Here is a 22,719-nt window from a genome sequence, read left to right as displayed (position 1 = left end):
GTGAGACATCGGGACTGTATGGAGGATATGTAAGGGTTTCCTAGCGAAACGTCAGCAGCGCAATCGAAAGAGTCTCGGCAACGTGTGGGTGGACGAAGAGGTGCGCGCCTGAGTACAGCCCAGGCAACCGCAAACATTTTTCCTCATCTACATCTACATCTATACTCCGCGAGCCACCTTACGGTGTGTGGCGGAGGGTACTTATTGTACCACTATCTGATCCCCCCTTCCCTGTTCCATTCACGAATTGTGCGTGGGAAGAACGACTGCTTGTAAGTCTCCGTATTTGCTCTAATTTCTCGGATCTTTTCGTTGTGATCATTACGCGAGATATATGTGGGCGGTAGTAATATGTTGCCCATCTCTTCCCGGAATGTGCTCTCTCGTAATTTCGATAATAAACCTCTCCGTATTGCGTAACGCCTTTCTTGAAGTGTCCGCCACTGGAGCTTGTTCAGCATCTCCGTAACGCTCTCGCGCTGACTAAATGTCCCCATGACGAATCGCGCTGCTTTTCGCTGGATCATGTCTATCTCTTCTATTAATCCAACCTGGTAAGGGTCCCATACTGATGAGCAATACTCAAGAATCGGACGAACAAGCGTTTTGTAAGCTACTTCTTTCGTCGATGAGTCACATTTTCTTAGAATTCTTCCTATGAATCTCAACCTGGCACCTGCTTTTCCCACTATTTGTTTTATGTGATCATTCCACTTCAGATCGCTCCGGATAGTAACTCCTAAGTATTTTACGGTCGTTACCGCTTCCAATGATTTACCACCTATGGCATAATCGTACTGGAATGGATTTCTGCCCCTATGTATGCGCATTATATTACATTTATCTACGTTTAGGGAAAGCTGCCAGCTGTCGCACCATGCATTAATCCTCTGCAGGTCCTCCTGGAGTACGTACGAGTCTCCTGATGTTGCTACTTTCTTGTAGACAACCGTGTCATCTGCAAATAGCCTCACGGAGCTACCGATGTTGTCAACTAAGTCATTTATGTATATTGTAAACAATAAAGGTCCTATCACGCTTCCCTGCGGTACTCCCGAAATTACCTCTACATCTGCAGATTTTGAACCGTTAAGAATGACATGTTGTGTTCTTTCTTCTAGGAAATCCTGAATCCAATCACAAACCTGGTCCGATATTCCGTAAGCTCGTATTTTTTTTCACTAAACGTAAGTGCGGAACCGTATCAAATGCCTTCCTGAAGTCCAGGAATACGGCATCAATCTGCTCGCCAGTGTCTACGGCACTGTGAATTTCTTGGGCAAATAGGGCGAGCTGAGTTTCACATGATCTCTGTTTGCGGAATCCATGTTGGTTATGATGAAGGAGATTTGTATTATCTAAGAACGTCATAATACGAGAACACAAAACATGTTCCATTATTCTACAACAGATTGACGTAAGCGAAATAGGCCTATAATTATTCGCATCTGATTTATGACCCTTCTTGAAAATGGGAACGACCTGCGCTTTCTTCCAGTCGCTAGGTACTTTACGTTCTTCCAGCGATCTACGATAAATTGCTGATAGAAAGGGGGCAAGCTCTTTAGCATAATCACTGTAGAATCTTAAGGGTATCTCGTCTGGTCCGGATGCTTTTCCGCTACTAAGTGATAGCAGTTGTTTTTCAATTCCGATATCGTTTATTTCAATATTTTCCATTTTGGCGTCCGTGCGACGGCTGAAGTCAGGGACCGTCCTCGAAGGCATTGACCGCCTTGTCTCACAGCAGGATAAATCTATTAACAGTTATGGCGATTACTTTTGAAATAATAAACTGGTACTTACTTTTATCCATCCGTCTGGTTTTCATTTGACTGCCGCTAATAATTATTAATTAGTAAATTGTGGATGTAGCGATGAGAAAGAAAAGGAAATGGATAGCCGACGTCAGCTGCATCGGGAGATTACGCGGAATCAGCGGCGCCGAGTGAAAATGTGTACCGGACCAGGATTCGAAGCCGGAATCTCCCACTCACTAGGCAAGACCGCTAGCCACTGCGCCACAGTATTAGCGCACCTACGCGGACTATCTCGACACCCCTCACAACCGACGCACATTTCCACAGAGCGACAGATATCCGCAGTCCCTGTCCCTTACCTCCATGGTCGGTACTCTTGAGATTTCTGCAGGAAGGTCGGACGTAGTTTTGCATCCGCACTGAAGAAGGTGGATTCATTGCCCATCTAGGTGAATCAATTATACGAATGCGTGGTCCGAAAGAACAGACACCATGCATTCATATAATATAGTCCTTAACTAAGCAAAAATAGAAGAAAACTTTCTTGTATAAATTCTGTACTTGCTGCAGGTGGCGTTTTCCGAACGTATCAAAACGTCGGCCTGTGTACAAAATCTAAGGCTGACCTGTCTTACGAGATGTGGTGTCACCGCCAGACACCACACTTGCTAGGTGGTAGCCTTTAAATCGGTCGCGGTCCGTTAGTATACGTCGGACCTGCGTGTCGCCACTATCAGTGATTGCAGACCGAGCACCGCCACACGGCAGGTCTAGTCTAGAGAGACTCCCTAGCACTCGCCCCAGTTGGACAGCCGACTTTGCTAGCGATGGTTCACTGTCTACATACGCTCTCATTTGCCGAGACGACAGTTTAGCGTAGCCTTCAGCTACGTCATTTGCTACGACCTAGCAAGGCGCCATATTCAGATACTACGACTGTATTCTGAACAGCTCTTCTGCTCTTCTGCCAACACAACACGAGACATCGCAGACTGCCACATCTTGTAAAGTAAGAGGGGTGTTTAGTAAGAAATGCAACTTTTTTTTTCAAAGCACAATGTTTTATTCAGGATTACAATACACCCCGGTTTTGGCTACAAAACGATATTTTTTAACGTAATCTCCGTTCAGTGTGACGGTCTTACACCACCTTGCAGGGAGGCCCTGTATGCCCGGATGGTATCAATCTACTGGTCAACGTCGCAACCAACGTCCTGCTGCACTGATGCATCAATAACCTCCCTATTATCCACGCTCTGCTCGCAGAAAGCATGCTTCATTGGGCCGTACAGATGGAAGCCGAAAGGTGCGATATGCGTACTTCAGGGTGGACTTTGGTACGGGACTGACTCCTTGCCCAACGACTCAACGTGCTTTTCTTCACTGCCAGGCCCCTGTAGACGTTCTGCAAGCGCCTATAAATATCTGCGATGCTCGGTTTTCCGCCAAAAGAAAGTCAATGACGCAGCTCCGTTAAAGATGCCATTTCAAGCGATGCCACCTATCGGAACTTCGTAAAACTAAAGGTGCTGAAGGGGGAATATTCCATGCTGTCCCACAACAAATTTCGCATTTTTTCAGCCGAAATGGATCGAGGAAAAAAAATGTGCTGCATTACTTGTTGAACGCCTCTCGCAGGAGCCACTTTTTATCCATTATTTATTTAAATGTTCCAGATAAAGTAGTACGGCAGTATAACAGCAATGTTAGCCTCAAACACTTTAACCATAATCTTGTGTTTCACCGCAAGTGTCGTACATTAATATGTTTCAGCATGACGAAGGTTTATACCAAACAGTGTAACTAACAACTTGTGTTGTAGTTCAGTCAGGAACATGTTCGTGCACTGATTCACTTGCCGCGTGACAAGCCAGCCTTTCAGTGGATGTTTAGAGCAAATGCAGCACTCTAGCTTAGAGCAGCGCGCGTGCTAACTTGCCGAGAAGCGACGCGAAGACCATGACGAAGCAGGTGCCCAGGTAGACGTCGATGGACTTGACGTAGGAGATCTTGGGCAGCGCCGCGTTGGTGGACGACATGAGCGTCGTCATGGTGAGCACGGTGGTGACGCCCAGCGCCACGCGCGCCGGCGTCGCGTTGCGGTTGAGCCAGAAGCTCACCCACGAGATGATGACGATCAGCCCCGACGGGATGTAGATCTGGATGAGGTAGTAGCCCATGGAGCGCACGAACTGGATCTCGCACGCCAGCCGCGAGTAGTTTCCTGCGGGCAGTCCGGCGCGTACAGGCGGGCGCCGGCGGTGGCCGCGGGGGCGGCGGGGGCGGCGCCGGCGGCCACCTCGAGGGAGTCGCCGCTACTTCCCTACTCTGGCCAGCTCCTGCCTTAAACCTCCCAGTCTCGTCACAAACAGATGTTCACGGCGTCTCGCAAGTGACAGCGAAAACCGACACGACTAAAAGTACACGATAACAAGTTTATAACAGCAAAAACGTTCCATGAAACAAGGCTCCAAGACGTGCGATTTGCGAGAAAACGGCAAAATTTATGAGTACGAGCCACCACTGATCTTCAGTCTGAAGGTCTCTGCTCGTCATTACGAATGTGTCTGAAATATAAACTTTGGCACTTTATTCCTCATCTAATTGTGCTCAGAATCGCCCATGGGCTAGCTCAAAAAGAAATACTTAGTCAGGCAAGTTAAAGTTACAGTCTGTACCTGTTAAAGAAGGTGTTCCACGTCTCATGGAATTTGGACACAATACTGCACTCATCTCTACTGTTACGCACACTCGGATCGACTCGTAAACATTGACAAGTCTGTACAGTTTGTTGCTCCAGCTCTTCAAACCTATACTTCACATCTGATGAGGAGAACAGGGCACGTATCATCACCCTACCTCCCAGGAACTTCACTCAGTGGAATTGGAGTCAAAATAAGTGAACACATGTCTCGGCTTGTACGTAGGTACTCGACTGTTTCTGTAAAAAAGACGGTCAGAGTTTTCGAGATTTTCGAGGTACTGTATGTGCTTTTTAACGAGCAGTAGCCTCGGATGAACTAGTAGATTAGTGGCTAGCGTCGCGGTTTTTTTTAATTTTGCGCCACGTATTCGAAACGCGGTTAATGGTTTTTTATTTATTTTATTTTATTTGTATAGTTTTCATTTATCTACCCATGTTCGTAGAAGGTTCCTACAAGGACACTTCTTGTCAAATTAAGCACAATGGCGTTATATTAATTACAAAATTACAACTGGATTTCGCAGTGTCATACATTTATTATTTAATATATGTGTGTGTGGTATGTAGAGGGGTTACGATCGTTTAAATGCTCATATTCTGATATAACATTCTTATTTCAATTCTTATATTAATTCTTATATTTATTCATATGTTTATTCTTAAGGAAGATTTGTGTGCTTTCCCTTGGATGATACCGACCGCAGAAACAGTCGATACATGTATAATGCGAAAACTCCGTGAGCATCGCACGAAGGGACATTTGGCACAGTCACGTTTCTCCGCATGAATCTCACTCAGGAAAGAAACATCGTTAACATTACTGAAGATTCCACACGGTGGCAATAATTTCGCGGCAAATCATGCATAACGGACCACTTTTCCGAAAACTGACGCTCACAATTGATTTTGAATCAACATACACTACGCGAATTTCACCGAAAACAATTTCAAATAATTTTCTCTCTTTCCTTTTTATTTAGTTCATCTGACATACAATAAGTAGACGACCGCAGAAACATTCGGTACATGTATAATGCGAACACTCCGTGAGCATCACGCGAAAGGACATTTGGTACAGTCACGTTTCTCCGTATAAATCTCACTCAGGAAGCAAACTTCGTTAACATTACTAAAGATTCCACACGGTGGCAATAATTTCGCGGCAAATCATGCAAGCTGAAACATGTGTTCGCTTATTTTGACTCCTCTTCCACTGAGTGAAGTTCCTGGGAGATATACACTGGAAAACATTCGTGTAGTAATCTTCTACATATATGAGTATGTAAACGAAAAACAAAAGTAAAAGTACTAATCGGGTTTCGAACACGGGTTGGAAAATAAAAAAAGGCCTCGACGCTGACCGCTGTATTACGATTTCACTTGAGGCTATCATGCAGTATAAGACACATAAAGCACCTCAAAAATACTTCGAAAACTTTGACCGTCTTTTTTTCAGAAACGGTCGAGTATCTACAGATAAGACTTCGTTCGTTTATTTTGATCCTTGTTCCATTGAGTGAAGTTTCTGGGAAATTGGCGCATGGCACTTGCAGTGCTCTCCTCGGGAGATTGCTGCAGAAGGAAAACTGCAGAGGCCTGAGATCAGGTGATCTTACAGGCTCTGATCGGCTTATCCATACTGGACCGTATTGGCTTGTTAGGAGTCGTACATCAACAGTAAAAAGTACCGGCATTCCATCAGGTGAAGATCTCGCTGCAAAAGCCGAAGGTACCTTTGTCTATCAAGTATTCTTGCATGAATGTGTGGCGCAATGAGATGGCCACCTACACACAACTCATTCACTGAAAACGATTGCTGATATAATGACATGAACGGCATGTTGCTTTATCTCAAATTTGAGTCTAATTGGGCATGTACAGGGTTATTACAAATGATTGAAGCGATTTCACAGCTCTACAATAACTTTATTGTTTGAGATATTTTCACAATGCTTTGCACACACATACAAAAACTCAAAAAGTTTTTTTAGGCATTCACAAATGTTCGATATGTGCCCCTCTAGTGATTCGGCAGACATCAAGCCGATAATCAAGTTCCTCCCACACTCGGCGCAGCATGTCCCCATCAATGAGTTCGAAAGCATCGTTGATACGAGCTCGTAGTTCTGGCACGTTTCTTGGTAGAGGAGGTTTAAACACTGAATCTTTCACATAACCCCACAGAAAGAAATCGCATGGGGTTAAGTCGGGAGAGCGTGGAGGCCATCACATGAATTGCTGATCATGATCTCCACCACGACCGACCCATCGGTTTTCCAATCTCCTGTTTAAGAAATGCCGAACATCATGATGGAATTGCGGTGGAGCACCATCCTGTTGAAAGATGAAGTCGGCGCTGTCGGTCTCCAGTTGTGGCATGAGCCAATTTTCCAGCATGTCCAGATACACGTGTCCTGTAACGTTTTTTTCGCAGAAGAAAAAGGGGCCGTAAACTTTAAACCGTGAGATTGCACAAAACACGTTTACTTTTTGTGAATTGCGGATTTGCTGCACGAATGCGTGAGGATTCTCTACCGCCCAGATTCGCACATTGTGTCTGTTCACTTCACCATTAAGAAAAAATGTTGCTTCATCACTGAAAACAAGTTTCGCACTGAACGCATCCTCTTCCATGAGCTGTTGCAACCGCGCCGAAAATTCAAAGCGTTTGACTTTGTCATCGGGTGTCAGGGCTTGTAGCAATTGTAAACGGTAAGGCTTCTGCTTTAGCCTTTTCCGTAAGATTTTCCAAACCGTCGTCTGTGGTACGTTTAGCTCCCTGCTTGCTTTATTCGTCGACTTCCGCGGGCTACGCGTGAAACTTGCCCGCACGCGTTCAACCTTTTCCTCGCTCACTGCAGGCCGACCCGTTGATTTCCCCTTACAGAGGCATCCAGAAGCTTTAAACTGCGCATACCATCGCCGAATGGAGTTAGCAGTTTGTGGATCTTTGTTGAACTTCGTCCTGAAGTGTCGTTGCACTGTTATGACTGACTGATGTGAGTAGATTTCAAGCACGACATACGCTTTCTCGGCTCCTGTCGCCATTTTGTCTCACTGCGCTCTCGAGCGCTCTGGCGGCAGAAACCTGAAGTGCGGCTTCAGCCGAACAAAACTTTATGAGTTTTTCTACGTATCTGTAGTGTGTCGTGACCATATGTCAATGAATGGAGCTACAGTGAATTTATGAAATCGCTTCAATCATTTGTAATAGCCCTGTACGTAACGTAAAAGCTCACACCTAAAACACATGCTTACTCATTAGGATAGAATTCCGTGCTGCAGTCAGTTTCGGCTCGTAAACACACATTCACGGTTATCTCGAAAACGGCTCGTCTGGTGTCCATGTTTAGTAGAACGTTTTTGCTCCTGTTATCGAATACTTTCACCCGTTCAGATGTCTCTATTAATTATGACACACCCATCATTTCTGAAATGATTTGTTTTTATTCTTTTTCCGAGTATAAGCTTCGATGAACGTTTGCCTCACCATAAAACTGTGTGACAATTGGGCGTTTTTATGACATCATGCGAATCAACAATGCGACTCGGTGGTTAAGTGATTGTCAGATTGTGAGTTCAGAGGTCTCCTTCGGTCCTATAATTGTTTCTGTCACTTATCTATTAGTCACCTCTGGGGATGGTTTGGTACTGTAAAATACGCCAAGTCGCACAGTCTTTTTGCCTCCACAGTGCTGGGCATTAAGAACGCCAGGTGTCAAATATTTTAGTACTATTATCGCTCTGCTCGGCTGTGTTTATTGTTTTTGTCTGTCATCGATTTCGAGGGTAGATGGCTTCATCTTCGGGCACTTTGCCAAGTAGTCGATGTCATATACTACAGCTATTATATCCGATTAACGTAATGCGGTGTCCTCTGGCAATGGTTAATATGCCACTCTACGACTGGAGCAGCCGTGTCTTAACCACATCAAAGGGACTGCTGAATTACATTAACCGGATATACTTGCGGTGCTATGTGACACGATTAGTTGGCTAAATGCCAGAAAATGAAACCGTAGAATTATACCAGTGGACAAAAAAAACAATAAACATGGGACCAAAACAGTAAGATAAAAAAGTTTTTATTCTGCATAACAAATTAGCTAGCATGGCGGTTCAATCACTCAACAAAATATAGGTACAATGTAAATGGCTGGGTATGTCAGACCGAAAGTCACATGAAGGCAAAGGAATACCCTCTCCGATAAGGCTGCACCTGGTAAAGCACTGCAGTGTTCCAATCAGCTTTCGCGTCAAGAACAGTTTTACGATTTATGTGTGAATAGTAGAAATTCATGCTTGTTCAGTATATCCAGAAGACAAAACTTAATATTAGAATATTTATAACAACCAAATAGGGGTAAAAAAAGAAGCCTGAAGGGTGGGACCCTAATTTGAGAACAGGCCTGTCGAAGACCCCAGTTCTTTTCATCCCACGGAACCGGGAATGAGAATAGGCTAGAGGGATCCCAATTGGGAGAGGGTTAAATAGTGTAATTTAAAGTTGTTTATGTGTCTACAGTAGTTTGATGAAAACGTGCGACTACAAAGTTAACAGGCATCAAGGCTAAAAGTTTCTACCTGGGTAGTCATTTTAATATGATATACAACCAATTAAGTTCTGAATTCGGGTTAACTCAGACTCAGTTCTACACCCTGACGGAGCGTTGGAGCGATGCGCGACTCTAGCACTACTGCCTAATGGTGCTGGTTTGCCAATTGCTTTCCTCCAACATTTTATGAACTCTAGAGAACGTGTCCTGTCTATGATGGTGATAAGCGTTTGTTCAGATTATTGTACGGTTTGGAATGAAATTAAAAGAGAGACTTTGATATAGTTACGGCTCGTCGTCTGTTCTTTTCGAATAATACCGAGTAGCTGGCTCAAGGTCTGTCAGTCTGGAACTGGGCGCCTTCACCTTTACTCCTCTTGTCAGCTATACGCTTTTGATCAAAAGTATCCAGACAACAACTAGTGGACATTAATAAAGGGTGTGTTCACCTTTAGTTCTTAGGTCAGCTTGAACTCTGCTCAGAACACTCTCAGTGAGGTGTCTGAATGTCTGTGGAGTAATGGCAGCCCATTCTTGCTCAAGACCCGGAGCCAGAGAAGGTAGTGACGTCGGGTGCTGGAGTCTGGAGCGAAGACCTCACGTCCCGCAGTTCTTCCAGTGGGCTCAGGTCGGGACTTCCGGCAGGCAAATCCATTTCAGGAATATTATCCTCCACAAACCGTGGCCTCAGAGATGCTGCTTTATCACATACTGTTGTGTTGATACAAACAACCACCATCTCCGAAACGTTCTGCTGCTGTAGGCACTACTCAGTGCAATAAAATGTGTTCAGCCCTTTGGCATTTAGCGTATTCTTAAGCCCGATAAGGGGAGATGATTCTAACCACGGAAAATACCCTCATATCGTAACACCACCTCCTCTTCATTGACACGTTGGCAGTTAACGTTCTGTGCAGGCATTCGCCAAACCCTTAACCCTTCCAACTGCCTGCCGCACGGTATAGCGTGATTCATCACATCAAATCACTCGTTTCCAGTCAGCCACTATCCACTCGCGTAGCGTTTTACGCACCTCAAGTGTCGCTTATCATTGACTGCAGAAATGTGTGGCTACTGAGACGTGACTTGACGCCTCCTGCCCACGTTCCCCGTTCTTTTCATCTCTTTACGCGTCGTCATTTTGCTAGTTGGACTGCTCCTGGCACTTTGGAACTCACAGATGTTTCCTTCCTCTGATTTTATGCGATTTCTCACAACCACCCTCCGCAATGCTTGACGAAACCTGTCCCTCACAATATGAGGTTTTGCTGGTCTTGGTTTAGGTGAGATTGTTCCTTCGCGTTACCACTTCAAAATCACATCACCAAGAGCCGACTGGGGCAGGTTTGGAAGGGAGGGAATGTCCCTGCTGGATTTGTCACTCATGTGACCTCCACTGACTAGTCCAGGTTCGATGTCACAGAGCACTCCTGACGGACCATTCTGCTATTACTGCTTCTCTGCTGACAACACTGTACTCTATGCCTTCTTTTATACTGGCGGGTCCGCCTGTCGTGACATCTAGTAATCAATTTTCGCATTATACAGGGGTGTCTGAATACTTTTGATCATATTCCTTAGCGTTTGAAGTATTCTCTTACGCAATTTGGCCTTTCCATGTTCAAATTACCCTGGAATTCAAGAACAAAATAATAAATTACTTATGCAAAAATTACCTTCAGTTATGAAGAAGGTAAATAACCTACCGAAATTTTGATACGGCACTGAATGCAGTATGTTTTATTTACAAACGTTCAATGTGGCTATCTTTTGCAACACGACAAAAGCCCCATCCGTAATCAGTTTCCTGGCAAATCATATGATGCAAGTCGTGATATATGCTTGTATTATCTATTGTCACAGCTCCATGACGTTTCCCGGAAGCAGAGAAGCAAACACCCTGTCTTTAATGTAACCCCAGACACAGACGTCCATTAGGTTTAAATCAGGTGAGGGCCAGGATATTGTTCCACCACGTTTAATCCAAGCCCACTCCCACAGGGATACACGACAATCTCACGATGATGACGTAGTGGCTCGCCATATTGCGGAAAAATAAATTTTTTGAGGCCTTTTATAACAATTCAAGCACGTCCAGGCACAATAAGCCAGTTACAGTTGAATCAGCATAAAAGAAGGGACCTTAAATCTTGTTACAGTTGACCTGGCGTCCTGTGTGATACGCAGCCAGTTTTGTCGAGGCGATTGTATCAATTAATAAGTTTGTCTTCGAAATGGTGGCTTGCGATATTTGGTCCTGAATTGTTTCTGAACTGTAGAAGCGGATTTAGAATCATGAAACCATAAGCGACACTTACGCACACTCAGCTCAATCATACGATTCAGTGATGACTGTTGAAATAATGCATTCGCGCATGCCACCTAGCTGGAACATCAGCAACTAGCTGTGTTAGGCGGGAATAAAACTTGACATACTGCATTCAATGCTGTATCAAACATTTCTATAAGTTATTTACCCTTTCCACAGTTAAAGGTTAGTTTTGTATAACTAATTCTTAAACATCCTGTGTCTGGCACAATTTATTGGAGTCTACTGTACTACGTACGCGGATATTAAGAGGAAATATTTATTTTAAAAAATTAATAGTTTATCTGAACAAGTTTCTTGTATTTCAGTCTTTATAACTGCGGACGCCATTTTCCTCACTTTTTATTTATCACAAGGCTTGACTTTTTTTGCAACCCTTAAGTAAGGCAGGATGTGTGAGAAACGACCCACCATTGTTTCTAGCGTTCTACGTCAACAAATACAGGAGTTAAAATTTCGAATACAATTTCGTACGAAAGTTCATTATCCTCACATACTACATGGGTTAATTGTCTTTGTGTCATCAGAGCCGCGGCAGTCCGATCATCCGGTAATATCACATAGTCGTTAGGACCGCAAATCAAGGAGGCTATTAACACTGGTTTAATACAGAACGAAATGTTTCGCAAACGTATAAGCTCGTTACAGGGCTGACTTACGCGTAATAGTCCCTGTAATCGAACGGTACCTTTTTAAAATGTTTCTACGTTAACAACTTCCACTTTGATACGAGGCACAAAAGTCATGAAAGGGAGAACAAGTGGGGGTAGACCGGATTCTTCGAGTGCCCATCATACAAAAGGTAAACCAGCTACTCCGCCATTGATCTACCACATCTTGAACATTGCATGTTAGATGTACTAGGCTTGCTTTCTGAAGTTCATCTAGATCATGAACGAGATAGTAAATATAAGCAGTGGGGACAAACATGTGGAACATGACACGGACCTGTGCAGCCTGATGCTGCATAGAGGCGCTGATGCTCATCTGAAAACCTCTAGGCCAGTCGTAAAGTAGAGATTGTGTTTAGGGACTCTGTGCTCGCTGAGACTGAGTGATGAAGGTGAATTCCGTAACAAAATTTCTCTAACAAAGTTACTGTTTAGCTGTCGTCTCGCAGGCACAGGATCAGCACGAACTCCACCGATATTTTTCAGCATTTTGGTAGAAGGCACCCGTGGTCTCCGGTAGCTAGTTACAGTCATCGGATTTCTTTCATTTTATTACCCACTATTTATCTTTGTACCTGTATTATCCTGTAAATATTTGCAAATATCGACGATATGTACTATGTGTCTGGCTTGAAAACAAGCTTATTTCAGCCATTCACGGTACTTAATGTTGATTCTGTACTGCTCCGTTCTGCCTCCTTCTTTTTTCCAACAGTATTAATTGTGTGGCAGCAGTGATACACTGCAGAAGGGACAGGATTACTGATAAAGAGTTGACCGAACTTCTCCTCATGTGTGGATTTACTGAGTGCCAGGGAAGAGCAACGCTCTTCTGAGCTATTTCCTTAGCGACAGAAACCGCCTTGCAGTACTTTTGCGTGTCTCTGTTTTGTGTTCTACGTTTTGGTGAGGGGCATGTTACTGACTTTTTCACTGTAATGAAAGTATTTTTACAGGAACTAAGGTAACTGGATAACAAACAGAATAAATCATAATTATATTATTACTCTGTACCAGACTACAAGAGACTAGATTATTTATATCAAAGTACTCGGAAAATATCTCTGAACACCCACCGAAACTTCCGATTATTCACTAGGAGTCACAGACATGTGGATTTGTCAAAAACACGATACATGCGATATCTGACTGTTATTTTATCTGCTTTGGGGAATCATTTGGACTACCGTGTAGCGTGTGTACTAAGTTTGTGTGAGAAGTAAAATAACAAAGAAATACACTACCATGCCTTAAAGGCTCTTTCCTCTTTTAAATGCGGAGATTAAAGTACTCTTGATAAAGAACGATGCGTGTTGTAGCGATTATTCTGTTTTCGTCGACTCCCTCGAGGTTTCCAACGTTCTGGCAGCGCAGACCCATTGTTCTTCACAAATTGCTCTTCTTAAAAAAGAAATATGAAGCCGGATGAATTAGCATATTCCCAGGGCTATGGCACTTGTCAGGAGACCTCTGCATATGAGTTGTAGCTCACTGCAGAGGGTAGTGGCAGGTACCAACAACCGATAAATATCAGTTATCAGTAAGACTACATACACATTTAAATGAGCAAACTGCGTTTTGAATAGACGTCTTCCATGTTAATTATGTTTAAAAGTATTTTCCAGCAAGTGTGTTCGAATTTCTTCGCGCCTACTGTATCTTACAAGGGGAGGCCCCCAATTGTGAAATTCAGATTCGATTCATACTGCGCATAATAAAAGCTCATGGCCAGAGGTGTAATGTGGCAAAGCACCAAGATGCACTTCTCAGCCGTTGTCGAGAAAATCGACAGTTAAAACAAACCGTTGCGGTGAAATACTCTCTACGATTAATAATTTTCCAGAGCGTCCTGGCGCAGCGGTAAGCGCTAGGGTTCGTAATCTGAAGGTCGCCGGATCGAATCCCGCGCCATGCACTATTAGTTTTTTGTAATTCATATATATATATATATATGAATTGCTTATGCATGTTGGGGAAGGCGTATCGCTCTCCAATTGTACCGCCTCCATTTTTCCGTTTGTTTAACAGGGTGTACCAAAGCTCTCCCGTCCGCACTGATTTTCGACGATGTTATAAGTTGCGCTAGGGACCGCATCTACCTTCTTTCGAAGTTAGCAGGCAACTACGCTGTTATGCGGCGGCTCGTTTCGGCCCATTCAACATCTGTCCTTCAAGTGTAACAAGCGAGTAACGGAGTTTATATTTCATACCTGCCACAGCAAATTTGTGTTCGTGGGGTTTCTATTCTAATTCGAACGTTTGTCTTACGCTATACGTATTCGTTTCGGAATATCGTTTCTACGTCTTCCGTTAACTATACGTAGTTAACACTATGAAGACAATTAATAACATTTGTGAAATACAACTTTGTTTGCGGAAAACATAATGATGTTCGAAGTCGCCAGTTTTTCCACGACAAACGACTTTCAACAACTTATTATATGCATAATTGTTGCAACTGATAGCCGGGAATTATATATATATATATATAAATTACAAAAAACAAATACTAAAAAAAAGTTGAATGGAGCGAGATTCGATCCGGCGACCTTCGGATTACGAACCCGAGCGCTTACCGCTGCACCACAGCGCTGTAGAACATTGTTAATCGTAGAGAGTATTTCATCGCAACGGTTTCTTTTAACTGTCGATTTTCTCGACAACGGCTGAGAAGTGTATCTTGGTGCTTTGCCACATTACACCTCTGGCCATGAGCTTTTATTATGCGCAGTATGAATCGAATCTGAATTTCACAATTGGCGGCCTCCCCTTGTTAGTGTCTTAGGACTTACGGCGTATTATCAAGATTAAAATGCTCCATTTTTTTCCAGCGCCTAACAATCCGTACAAAATATTGTTTCTGGTGATGGCAATGGTTATATGGGTAAAATTCACATTAAAAGAATGAACTTCGTTACTCTTTCATCGCGAAAGTATCTTTATGTTGCAACACGTATCCAGTATGAAAAAAATTCTGATGATTATTGCAGCACATTTCCCAGTTATCTGAAAATTGACCCCAATGCAAAGTGAGAGCGAATGAAGTTCTCTTCCTTTGTAACTATGTGTACTTGTGTTTTCCCACTTAGTGCACGTGAATATACAAAGACTTGCATGTATTCCACCGTATTTAGCTATTATATGATTGAAGCATCTGATGTAATCGTCGTGTTAGTGAACACAAAAGAATAGTATCGTTAATTCACCTCCCGTAGAGGTGGAATATTTTCACAAGAACAAAGCATTCTTCAGATGAAGAGTGAATTTACTTACGGGATGAATCTTTCACGCTGGTGTCGTGTGTACTCTATACTGTGATTTAACTAGATTTTAAATCTTATTTTCTGCACACAATTATATTCTGTCAGAAAGTTTCTCGGGACATGGTGCCTGCGTACGATAAAATGTAGTTCCAGTTCTTTGTTTAACTACTATTCAAAACGAGTTTGCAGCGCCGCCAAAATATTAATAACTATACTACATCTAACAAACTACACGCATAGCTCTTGTGAACTTCTAGGCGGTATCAGTACAAAAAGACATGGCGTGCATACACGAAGACCGGGAAGAGGGGACATGGCATGCAGGCTAGACGCAAAGAATTACTTACGGTGTCAGGCGCACATTGTTCCAAGGACATTTGCAGTAAATCTGTTTCGATGCTCTCTAAAATGATGTAATGAGGGGCGGGTAACGTCTTTCATCTAGTGCCGATGATTCTTGCTCGAGCCATTTACGGTGTGTTCTAACAGCGCAGCGGGCCCAAGGAATCGCGGTATGGCATGGTTTCAGCTTCCTCTGAAACATGATGTGCCCGTTGGCTTGTTGCAAGTCTTTCCAGTATGGCGCCACCTATGGGACTTTCATGCCAGACACCCCTTCTTCTTTGGTGAAGCAATTACTTTCGTGGTCCCGACATACTGAGGTGGATCGAGTGTATTGCAGACAAATGAGGCTGGAGATCGTGTAGCTCTATCTCAAGACCTAAGGGAGATCTATAAGCCCAGAGAAAAAATAGAAAAAAACGTAGAATGCGCTAGTCAGCAGAAAGAATAGATACAAGCTCTTGCTACTGGATCGTAGCGACACCAAGACGTGAACTCAAACTTGTAGTCTCCCGCGGAGAGTTCATTAATGGAGAGCCACCAGCAAGCAATCACGAATTTCACTCTTGTTCTTAGGTCGTCGATTACATTGTAAGTAGGCTGTTCAGGTTTTTATGTTGGTAACGCCACGTAGCGCTCTGTATGAAATTCACGGACTGTGCTGTGTGCAGTCTGTGGCTGGTTGGACTCATTGTTGGAATATTCGCTTGTGTAGTGTTGGGCAGTTGGATGTGAACAGCACGTAGCGTTGGGCAGTTGGAGGTGAGCCGCCAGCAGTGGTCGATGTGGAGAGAGAGATGCCAAAGTTTTGAGAGGTTACTATAAGCGGACGATCTGGACGTGTGTCTGCCAGAAAAAGGAAATTTGTAAAGATGGATGTCATGAATTGATATATATGATGACTTTTGAACATTATTAAGGTAAATACATTGTTTTCTATCAAAATTTTTCATTTGCTGACTATGCCTATCAGTAGTTAGTACGTTCAGTAGTTAGAATCTTTTATTTAGCTGGCAGTATTAGGGCTCGCTGTATTGCAGTAGTTCGGGTAACGAAGATTTTTGTGAGGCAAGTGATTCATGAAAGGTATAGGTTATTGTTAGTAAGGGCCATTCTTTTGTAGGGATTACTAAAAGTCAGATTGCGTTGCGCTGACCAGAATAAGTAAAGAGAAAACTGTGTGAGTTCGTTCAGTTTTACTCAGCTGTTTCGGTATCAAATAACGTGGAAGTTTACCAGCACAGTGATTCATAATTTTCCAAAGGGAGCGTTTCAACATCTGTCTAGTGAAACATCTATTACTGGCTAATTTTCATTTACTGGAAATGGAAGTAAATTTCAGATGGCAAAATGCAATGAATAAAGTGAGAGGAAAAGCCATTGTCGTTATTTCAGTCAAAAACTGATTTCTCCGGTGTAGGACAATAATGGAGGTCGTTCCGTCTTATCAGAGGCAGTCGTTTTGGTTCGTCAAAGTAGACTAAAAGTGCCCAGACACCACCTGACGTTTGTTCCCGAGGCATCAGACCTGTTACTAATATCGCGTCGTGCTTCCATTTGCTGCTGAACGGTGTTCAGTTCTTTGGAAAATTCTGATGATTGCTGGGATGGGAATCATTTTTGGTCTTGCAGAAGTGTAATGATCATACGTTACGGGGTTTTGAGGGATTTAATTGACGACGCGATTCAGGCTCCAGGTGACCGTGGACAAGTTTGATGAATTTGAGGGCTGGACATAAGCAAATCAGTCAAGCACGTCTGATGCAAAGATCTCACTTCAGTGTTGGAGTGTTTCCGTGAACTATTCAATTCATTTCACTATGAAACAAGGTGCCTGGCCAACCTGGCGAACACAGCCTCCTACAGCACTTCGCGCATAGAAGCCGTCTGGGAGGAGTCCGCCACACCCATCTGGGTCCAACTTTATAAACAGCGAATTGTCACTCCGCGAAACCACTGACCTTGTGGTTCCTGCTCGCTTTGCTTAAGCGAGATAAACATTGTTTGTTTCTAGCTTTCTGTTTTATTCCGAGACTTGACATGAATGATCTTGGCAACAGTTTCAGTATTTTTAATAGTGTTGTCCTTGTCGCCTTGAGCAGCTTGTAGCTCCCATTAGACCCCAGGGCAACGCAGTACATTAACAAAAGCAGTGAATGTGTGTGTGCAGAACCTCACGCCGGAAGTGAGAAACTACCCACAGTACCGAGCGAGCACGAGTCAACAGAAGAAGAATCTAAGGACGGAACCAGTGCCCGCCAGAGTAAGTTGAATCTATATTTTTACTGTTTAGGTTTTTCTGGTCTGCCTGCCAGAAAACTTCTTGATTTTATGTAAAGTGTACGTGTTAAGTGTTTTAAAATTATGTACGGTGTTCTAAAACTATGGCGTGGCCAGTTATTGCTACACTTTTGGCTTTTCCGACGCTTTTCTTTATATATTTTCAGGCGTAATTTCTGAAGGAACACGTTTTTTTTTCTTAAGAAGAGAATATTCTATTCTTTAAAAAGTATGTGAAACAATTATGCATATTTTACCACGTTTCACTTTGATGGAGCTGCACGACCGTTTCATGTGAACTGTTACCATCACTGCGTATACCACCAAGTGTTTGTATTTCTGTGCTTGTACTCGTAAGTTTTTAAAACCGCTGTAATTAAGTGAAAAGTAAATGTTAAGAGAAAAGACACAATACGTTATATAAACATGACAGACTAACCTATAAAAAGTACAGCGCTTGATGCTTCTTTGCCTACGCAGAAGAGTTAGCATTAATACTTGCTCCGGTAATATATGACTGATAATGATATTATTTATGTTACTCTAAATGACCCACAACACAATCTAGGTGAATCAATGGATGATATTAAATTTACATCTGCAAGTTACTGTGAAGTGTGAAGCAAGAAATGTTTGTTAATGCGGTGAGCTGTTACCACCACTGTGGTTGGAAAATGAGATATTTAAATCATTTCCTTCTAAGAATTCCGATGTACTAGATAAGATTCCACTCGTTTTACACTGGTTTGGTAGCTTTTGTTTTTCCAGCAACAAAGTTTTTAGGAGTGGATACACGTGAATGACGCATACCAGAAATAAAGAGCTGGTTTGTGTAATTTGACAAAAATGAGGTACGATGTGAGACATATGAAGTAAAGTCCCCCTTAAATTAAAGATTGGAGGTAAATTTTTGGGGGTTCGTGTAATTCCGGTATTTCTGGTAATGAACGTTAAATGTTGTGTTTTCTATTGAACCATGCCGAAAGAATATCATATGCTTTCATTTTTTTAGTGCTCCGAGTGAAAACAGGAGAACTGATGTGAGATGAGAGAGAGATCAATGTGTTAGCTAAAAAAATATACCGTCACATTAGTTCCTTGTACAGTTTGTTCTTTCATGCTGTCTACATTACCTTGATCAGCTGTGCTGTCTATAGAATGATGTGTATTCATTTACTATGGAGCTAATGAGCATGCTGCATATGCTTTGCAATGTTAAGGGCAAGGTTGAGTAGTGGAGGCAGAATAAAATATATGTCTCCATAAATAACATAGTGTAATTCACTGCTTCTTAATATTAACTGACAATCGACAGATTGAAAGTTTCAACTGCATAATACTACAGACGAAGTAGTAAAATGGTATGCATGACTCACGCCTACTCATGCAATTAAACGTGGTAAAGGACAAGGAAACCAATGACTATCATGACATTCCGATAATTGAGATCTAAGGCATGCGATTACCAGAAAGCTTAGCGAAAACTGAGCTACATCAGCAGCAATGAGCATTTGCATTTTAATCGTTGAATGCGAAGCTATTTCGAGAACAGCGGAATCAATTCAGAACCAGCAGACTTGACTGTTTCATAAGTTTGGGGCTTTGTCTGAAATGGAGCGAGTAATCAACGGGGGCTTTTAACAGCCCATAAGCCCGTCCGGGGCCGTGCGCTTATTGCTTCCCAGACAGCGGGCAGCTTCTGGCCGGGACCGCCTCCTTCCGTCCGCGAGTAAGTCTGTTCTCGCCACCGGAACACTACTTCCTTATTCGTGCTGTTACATGTATTTACCTCGACTGAGATGAACGAGACTTTAAAGTGGTGCGAATACGTTGACAAAGAAAAGAGAGAGAGAGCTTATCGCAGACGAAAACACGTGTGTAACTTGTGAGTAAACGAAACCATGGGATAAACTTCCATTTTGATCGGCTTTGAATATGTTGTAGTATAAAGCAAAATAAGAGACCACATTTTTTTATACGGGCCCCTACATCCGTTAGGGGGCTAGAACAACCATCCCCTCCCCCTTGAAAGAAACTGAGTTAAATATTTCTGAATGAATACCTTTGAAACGGTTGTTGTTGTTGTTGTTGTTGTTGTTGTTGTGGTCTTCAGTCCAGAGACTGGTTTGATGCAGCCGTCCATGCTACTCTATCCTGTGCAAGCTTCTTCATCTCCCAGTACCTACTGCAGCCTACATCCTTCTGAATCCGTTTAGTGTATTAATCTCTTGGTCTCTCTCTACGATTCTTACCCTCCACGCTGACCTCCAATACTAAATTGGTGATCCCTTGATGCCTCAGAATATGTCCTACCAAGCAATCCCTTCTTCTAGTCAAGTTGTGCCACAAATTTCTCTTCTCCCCAATTCTATTCAATACCTCCTCATTAGTTATGTGATCTACCCATCTAATCTTCAGTGCTCTTCTGTAGCACCATACTTCGAAAGCTTCTATTCTCTTCTTGTCCAAACTATTTATCGTCCACGTTTCATTTTCACACATGGCTACACCCCATGCAAATACTTTCAGAAACGACTTCCTAACACTTAAATCTATACTCGATGTTAACAAATTTCTCTTCTTCAGAAACGCTTTCCTTGCCATTGCCAGTCTACATTTTATATCCTCTCTACTTCGACCATCATCAGTTGTTTTGCTCCCCAAATAGCAAAACTCCTTTACTACTTTAAGTGTCTCATTTCCTAATCTAATTCCCTCAGCATCACCCGACTTAATTCGATTACATTCCATTATCCTCGTTTTGCTTTTGTTGATGTTCATCTTATATACTCCTTTCAAGACACTGTCCATTCCGTTCAACTGCTCTTCCAAGTCCTTTGCTGTCTCTGACAGAATTACAATGTCATCAGCGAACCTCAAAGTTTTTATTTCTTCTCCCTGGATTTTAATACCTACTCCAAATATTTCTTTTGTTTCCTTTACTCCTTGCTCAATATACAGATTGAATAACATCGGGGAGAGGCTACAACCCTGTCTCACTCCCTTCCCAACCACTGCTTCCCTTTTATGCCTCTCGACTTGTATCTTGACCTGGACGAAATCTCACATTCTGGATGGCTCGGAGAGTCCCAACCACGATAAATGGCAGCAACGTCTAGTTTCAGTATTAACTGCTTGCTATGGGGTAAAACCTGACACTCTCGTTTCTCAGAAGAATTTTAGAACTGATTTGTCGCTACTGAATAAGTGCTTAAGTTGAAAACCGAACTGTGTGACTCGCGAATTAGAGAACCATGTATTATGCTGGCGAATCGTGGGCAAGTCAGTAGATAACCATCTTTTGTATGGCGTTTGTAAGGACGCTCTTGCAACGATTTTTATTTTCGATTCCTTCTTTTATATTTGTCATGTGGTAAGATAGCTGATCCACGGTGTTATAGAATAATGTTAGTGAACGTGGCTTGACTTCTCAAAAAGTAGTGATCAACGCAGACGTATGGGAGGAGTCGCTTTGCTTATTGGCTCCTGAAATCAGTTTCCAGAGGTTAGGCTGCAGCTACTAGGCGGGGCAGCGGGTGAGTGTGGGGATCAGGCACGGGTGGGGGGGGGGGGGGGAATGGCTAGGGGTGAAGCGGTCGGCGGGTGGCGAATGGGGCAACGGCGGCAGCGGCTCGCACTGTACCTGCTGTCCGTGGCAGCGCGGCAGGCCCGGCTACGAGCAACTGGCTAGCGACTCGAGACAATACCTGTGGTGAGACTAATTTCCATAGCCCTCTGGCGATGTCCCAATACTTTGAATTGCGGCAAGGACACCTCATTCGAGACGCCCACAGAGTTTGGCCCCTCGTTCCATTTATAGCGGATGTCCCTCATTGTATACCCAACTGGGAAGAAACAGGGAGAGTGTGGTGCAACCCTCTTGACACAAAGCACGTAACACGTTATGCGCTCTCTTTCACGCGCGCGTGCGGGGACCGAAGGCTCGCGCCCCGGAGGAGCAGAACCGGACCTCCAGCCTCCGAGGCGGCTGTTCAGGCCCCGCACGCGCCACCACTCCAGTACGTGTATGTTACACATGCACACAAGCGCGCACACACAAATCTTACACACAAACATTTGGCAGTGTCCTCAGCTGTACAAGGGCGAGGACGTGCGCAACACGTATTGAGATGAGTGCTGTCGGGTGCGGGAAGGGACGCAAGTTTTTATTTTTTGCTTTTTCTTTTTATTCCGTGTTGAGCGCCGCAGACGACTTCCGCCCGTGAGATTTGATCGTTTAGGAAGGGGCGAAGCTGCGGCGGCGAAGCAGGCGTCAATTCCCGCACCGACAGCGCAGCAGAACTAGCGAACTCTACCTGTGGTCAGGTTAACTTCGGTCTCCCTCTGTATATGCCCGAGGACGCGGAACTGAGGCAGTTGCACCTCCGTGGAGATACCTACTGATCTATTCCCGTCCTTCCATTTGTATCGAATATCACGCATTGTGTATCCAACTGTGAGTAAAAAGAAAAAAGAGACGGGGAACTATAAACAGTTTTATATAGTAGCTTTCATTTTCAATAATATATTTAAAAAAAAGGGATAACATTCCTGATGATGAAAAATAAATAAATTTCGCTAAATGAATTAAAATAATGTTACGATTAAAAAACATTATGTTTAACCATTATTTTGAAATAAAAATTTGTGATCGCTACCGTACTTGCTACAAAGAAATGGGAAGAAAACTAAAAGAGGAAAGTAAAGAAAGAAGAAAACAGAAGTCAAGGCACAGCTCAGCTAAGGCGTTTATAACTCTGGTATGGCGAAAGCGTGGGAAGAAAAATTCTGGAAAGTCGTACACAGATATTTTC

At 43.2% G+C, this 22,719-nt stretch overlaps 1 protein-coding gene across 5 annotated transcripts in view; it reads right to left on the bottom strand.

The window, feature by feature from the left end:
* LOC126481279 (gamma-aminobutyric acid receptor subunit beta) overlaps nt 1-22,719 on the bottom strand; it is a 593,225-nt gene that overhangs the window by 78,327 nt on the left and 492,179 nt on the right. For 3 of the 5 annotated variants that reach the window (XM_050104913.1, XM_050104912.1, XM_050104916.1), the window contains exons 6-7: nt 21,613-21,750; nt 3,700-3,984 (exon numbers count right to left, since the gene is read on the bottom strand). In XM_050104913.1, the coding sequence (XP_049960870.1) occupies nt 3,700-3,984; nt 21,613-21,750 (423 nt within the window). Of the gene's footprint in view, nt 1-3,699; nt 3,985-21,612; nt 21,751-22,221; nt 22,360-22,719 lie in introns of all 5 variants that reach the window. The other 2 variants (XM_050104914.1, XM_050104915.1) reach the window with 1 other exon arrangement.

Source organism: Schistocerca serialis, chromosome 5 (genome assembly GCF_023864345.2).
Source record: "Schistocerca serialis cubense isolate TAMUIC-IGC-003099 chromosome 5, iqSchSeri2.2, whole genome shotgun sequence".
Classification (NCBI taxonomy): Eukaryota; Metazoa; Arthropoda; class Insecta; order Orthoptera; family Acrididae; genus Schistocerca; species Schistocerca serialis.
Note: the sequence above shows the minus strand (reverse complement) of the source record. Positions and strands in the feature narration are given on the sequence as shown.